A 5,159-nucleotide genomic window follows, 5' to 3' on the forward strand; every position below is an offset into this window, starting at 1 on the left:
GACAAGCAGCCCCTTGTGTTATGGCGGTGGAAGCAGGGAGACAAACTCTGACACATTGGTGCACATGGCCTGTTCCTGCCTGCTACCGCACTGCCACTGGATGCCTCTGGATGCCACTGTAGAGACAACAGGACTGCTGTCAATTCATATGAGACCCGAGGGCTACCAGGAGTGTAGAGGTACAGTAGGAAGGCATGGAAGCGGAAAGAGAGCAGCACTCAAAAGACCACACCTTGCCCTTGCCCATTGCCACGGCCCCAGGAATGCAGCAACCGTGACCCAAAGGCGGTGAGGAGCAGAAGCCCACTGAGTAGTGAGGTGCAGCCTGCAAGGAAACTTGGGCTGCTGCTCCATTTTGCAGCTGGGCTCTTGGCCCCTGAATCCCTCCTGCATAAGGGAGTTTCTCTTCCAGCTCTAGACGAGAAGGGAAGAAAAGTGAGCTGAGAGAAATGAATTTCTGCTGTCCTCTTCATTGTGCTTATGCACATGGGAAGCGCAGTTCTGTAGGCACATGAGATGACTGGGTCAAAATAAATAATTAACGAGAAGGTTTAGAATAACTCTATTTAAAACAAAATGCAAGTTTTAAGGAATAACAAACACAACATTTAACAAAATACTGTTTTAATATTTTCTGATATGGCTGGGGATTTCCCAAAGTTTCCTCAGGGCATCCCTGAGCTCCTGGTTCCTCATGCTGTAGATGAGAGGATTCACTGTGGGAGGTACCACCGAGTACAGAACTGCCACCACCAGGTCCAGGGAAGGGGAGGAAAGGGAGGAGGGCTTCAGGTAGGCAAACATGAGAGTGCTGACAAATAGGGTGACAACGAACATGTGGGGGAGGCACGTGGAGAAGGCTTTGTGCCGTCCCTGCTCAGAGGGTATCCTCAGCACAGCAGCGAAGATCTGCACATAGGACACAACAATGAAGACAAAACACCCAAAAACTAAAGAAAGACTAAAATCAATAATCCCAGCTTCGCTGAGGTAGTCTGATTCTGAGCAGGAGAGCTTGAGGACCTGGGCCATTTCACAGAAGAACTGATCCACAGCATTGCCTTGGCAGAGTGGTATAGAAAATGTATTGGCAGTGTGCATCAAGGAATAGAGAACCCCAGTGCCCCAGGCAGCTGCTGCCATGGTGGCACAAGTTCTGCTGTTCATCAAGGTCCCGTAGTGCAGGGGCTTGCAGATGGCAACGTAGCGGTCATAGGACATGATGGTGAGAAGGAAAGTCTCTGCAGAAAGTAAGAATAATAAAAAGAAGACCTGTGCAGCACATCCTGCGTAGGAGATGTGCCTGGTGTGCCAGAGGGCATTGGCCATGGCTTTGGGGAGAGTGGTGGAGATGCAGCCCAGGTCGAGGAGGGCGAGGTTGAGGAGGAAGAAGTACATGGGGGTGTGCAGGCGGTGGTCGCAGGCTACGGCTGTGCTGATGAGGCCGTTGCCCAGGAGGGCAGCCAGGTAGATGCCCAGCAAGAGCCAGAAGTGCAGGAGCTGCAGCTGCCGCGTGTCTGCCAACGCCAGGAGGAGGAACTCGCTGATGGAGCTGCTGTTGGGCATCTGCAGTTCCTGGGCATGGAGTCCTGTTCAGAGTGCAGAACATAATGACAAGGCAGTTCTCACAGTCACACCTCCTGCTATGCTGTAAAACCTTTTCTTTCTTTTAGGACATTGTTCATTAGCTCCATTACTTGAATTTAATTTCATGAAGCTCAGCAATCCATAAGCAGCTTATGGGAGCTTTTCCCTTCCTCTCATTTTCTAAACTTATCCCATATTCCTGGATATTTTGTTTCCACGTCTCTCATGTTTACCCCAACTGCTCTTAGATCCCACAAGCCAAACTGTGAGCACTTGAATTTCTGTTAGAGAAAGCTGCCTGTTTGCAGGATAAGTGCATTATTCATATCTGCAGAAAATGACAACCATTTCAACTGCATCTATCCTTTGAGAAAAGAGAGGCTGAAAGCAAATTCTCTGTCACTGTATACAAAACAAGTGTCTGAGTGAAATAAAATTCAGGAGTCTCAGAGGTGTGTTCGAAGTTGACAGCCTCTTTTCAGATTTCAGCCTCCCATCCTCTTTCCTTCCCTAAGAATAGCAAAAGGAAAATCCCTGCCTTGTATCTCCTTGTGCAAAGTGCTCTTGGAAACAATCTGGGGTGCAGCGTAGCTGTGAGCCCCCTGCCCCAGGCAGCAGCTGTGGCAGCAGAAGGCCCCTGCCCTGCCGGGGGGCTCCTTCCCCCCACACGTCTCCCCGCAGCGCCCTGGGCAGCTCCCCAGGCAGGCTGAGTGCTGAGCCTGGCAGGCGGCAGAGTCCCTGCCCCGGCACACAGCCCCTGGGGCACAGCAGGGACCCTGCTCTGCACCACAGCCCTGGGCACCTGGCTGCACCCCCGGCTGCACAGCCTGCAGCCGTCCTGGCACACGCAGCCCTCAGGGCTGTGCTCTGATGCTCCAGCACAGAAGCCCTCAGCTGGAACAGGTCTTTCTCCACAGTAAAGAAACATGGAGCACCTTCTGCCAGATATCTAATGGGACGTCCCAGATTTAGTGATCCCTCCAGGAAAATCAGAGCAATTGCCTGGAGCAAAAGACTTACCTTGTCAAGGATAGTGAGAAATGAACCTCCAGTGAGCTCTCAGCCTGTTATTGTGCCACACAATGCATAACCTCTCTTCCTTCTCTCCTCCCCATCTCCTGATGGTCATGGCCCCAGCCCTGCTGTATGGTGCTCTGGAGCTGCTCCTGGGCACAGCTGTCTCTCTGTATCACTGCCCACTTATATCAGCTCCCTGTGTCTCAGGAGCCCAGCCCAGCTCAGCAGCACAGGAGATTTCCTTCTCCCCACAGCTCTCCCTAGAGATATCCATGGCCTTCCTGTGCTGACAGCTCTTGCAGGACAGCACAGTCATCGCCGCAGAATGTACTTTGAAGTCAGATCCATTAATCAATACGTCCAGAGGATTCCAAACACGTGGATGTTCCTAACAAAAGAAGTTTTACCATAAGAGAAGCAAATGCCAAATTTGTAAACATCTGCTCATGACCCGTAACAAAAATGACAAACAGACAAAGACAAGGTGGGGTGGACTTCCCCTGTTCTGGTCAGTGGTAGAGCTGAGGCAGCGCAGGCATAACATTATTGGATCATACAGTGGCTTAGGTTGGAGGGGACTTTAAAGGGCACCTAGTTCCAAGCCCCCAGTCCTGGGCAGGACTGCCAACCACCAGATCAGGCTGCCCAGGATCCCATCCATCCTGACCTTGAATGTCTCCAAGGATGCGGCACACAAAATGTCTTTGAGCAACATATTCCACTTCCTTTGAGTAGAAAATTTCTTCCTAAAAGCTCACCTAAATCTCCCCTCTGTACGTTAAAGTCATTTCCATTTGTCTTATTACTGTCACACCATCTCATCCTAGCCCTAGTTTTCGGTATCTCATCCGCTGATGGAAAACCTGGGACTGAAATGGGGTTCTGTTCCCCAGAGGTCCATGGGAGCCGGGAGTCCTCTTAGTTGAGTTCAGATGTGTACAGTGAGGTGTCTGTGTGTGAGCCCCTCATCTGAATGCTTGGTCTTTATTCAACAGGGACTGCGTTGCTCACACAGACACACTCAGGGATGCCCAAGGTGCCTTGGGGTGATCCTAGTTGTGTGCTGGTGCTTGTAGAGTGTGGTGGAAAATCTCTGAGATAGACACCTCCTTCCTGAGCATCAGCTGAGGGCCAGAAGGGAGGTATTCTTGGCCATCCGAAATGCCACCACAGCCCTGTGCTTAGGGCACCCAGTGCGCCTTTTGCACCTGTACCCAGGAGAGCATGTCGTGTTACTCCGCTGACCAAATGGATGAGTGTCGTGAGTTAGCATCACAACACAGTGTTCTCATGCCAGGAAAATTTCTTTACTGCTGTGATGATTATGATCATGATGCTGTGTATCTGTGCTTATTTTTTTAAGCAAGCCTTTATACTCCAACACACATATTCTGTACATTTCCACAAAAAATGCATGGGCTAGAAAGCAATCAAATTCCATAACAAGTCTTCCTAATCAGCACAGAGCTTATTTTATGGGTAGGTACAAAACACCCCTGTTTATTCAGACCTTCTGCCTCCTTTCCAGAGCCTCATTATCAGAGAGTCAGCATTGAATGAGGCTGAGCTGACCTCTCCATCTCCCACAGATGAGCTCACAAAAGAAGAGCCAGATCTTCCTCTCTGCTCCACCTGTGTCAAACTCTGGAGTTCAAGGCATTACAAAGCCACGGCACATCTATATTCTTTCACTGATGACAGCTCAGTTTGTTCTGGGCTCTCATTTGAATGGCATCAGGAGAAGTCTAGGGTCATGCCAGTTCCCAGTTCCCAGGAAGCTGGCAAATGTTGTTCCAATTTGAAAGAAGAGCAAGAAAGATGATCTAGGAAATTATGAACCTGTCAGTCTCACTTCAGTACCTGGTAAAATTATGGAAAAAAAAAAAAAAAAAAAAAAAAAAAAAGATGAAAGCTATTGAAAACACCTGAAAGACAATTATGTCCTTGGTCACAGCCAATAAATTCCATGACTGGAAAATCCTATTGAACTTAATGTCCTTTGATGAAGAGGTCATCCATTTAGATGAACAAGGGAAGCAAACTGATGCTGACTTTTTGAATTTCAGTAGAGCTGTTGATACTGTTCCTCACTGAATACTTCTGGACAGAATGTCCTGCACAGGGTTAGACAGAAAAACAATGTTGTGAGTGAGCATATGGCCAATGGATGGGGCCCAAAGGCTTACAGTAAAACTGTTCCAATAAGTTGATGGATGGTCACAAGTAGGGTTCCTCCAGGCTCCATTTGAGGACCACTTCTCTTTGATGTATTTATCAATGACCAGCATGCAAGAGTAAAAGGTGTTTTGAGCAAGTTTGATGATGATATTCAACTGGGAGGAGCTGTTGTCACCACTGTAGGTAGTGAGGCCTTGCAAAGAGATGTGGACAAGTTAGAGAACTGGGCAAGCACCAACTGCATCAGGTATAACAAGAACAAGTGCCTGATTCTGCACCTGGGAAGGAACAACCCTGGACATACACACTGCCTGGGGAATGGGACACTGGAGTGCAGTCCCACTGAAAGGGGTTGCGGGTCCTGGTCAACAGCAAAT

The 5,159-nt window shown here is 49.0% G+C and overlaps 1 protein-coding gene across 1 annotated transcript; it reads right to left on the reverse strand.

Annotated features, from left to right (window-relative positions):
- Positions 1 to 624: 624 nt before the first annotated feature.
- Positions 625 to 1,566, reverse strand: LOC121108018 (olfactory receptor 14J1-like). The gene has a single exon (XM_040654674.1). It carries the CDS (start codon positions 1,564 to 1,566, stop codon positions 625 to 627), a length of 942 nt encoding a protein of 313 aa, XP_040510608.1.
- Positions 1,567 to 5,159: the final 3,593 nt, after the last annotated feature.

Source organism: Gallus gallus, chromosome 33, assembly GCF_016699485.2.
Source record: "Gallus gallus isolate bGalGal1 chromosome 33, bGalGal1.mat.broiler.GRCg7b, whole genome shotgun sequence".
Classification (NCBI taxonomy): Eukaryota; Metazoa; Chordata; class Aves; order Galliformes; family Phasianidae; genus Gallus; species Gallus gallus.

Excerpts from the sequence above, each read along its gene's own strand:
- LOC121108018 (XM_040654674.1), bottom strand. The coding sequence starts at position 1,566 with ATGCCCAACAGCAGCTCCATCAGCGAGTTCCTCCTCCTGGCGTTGGCA.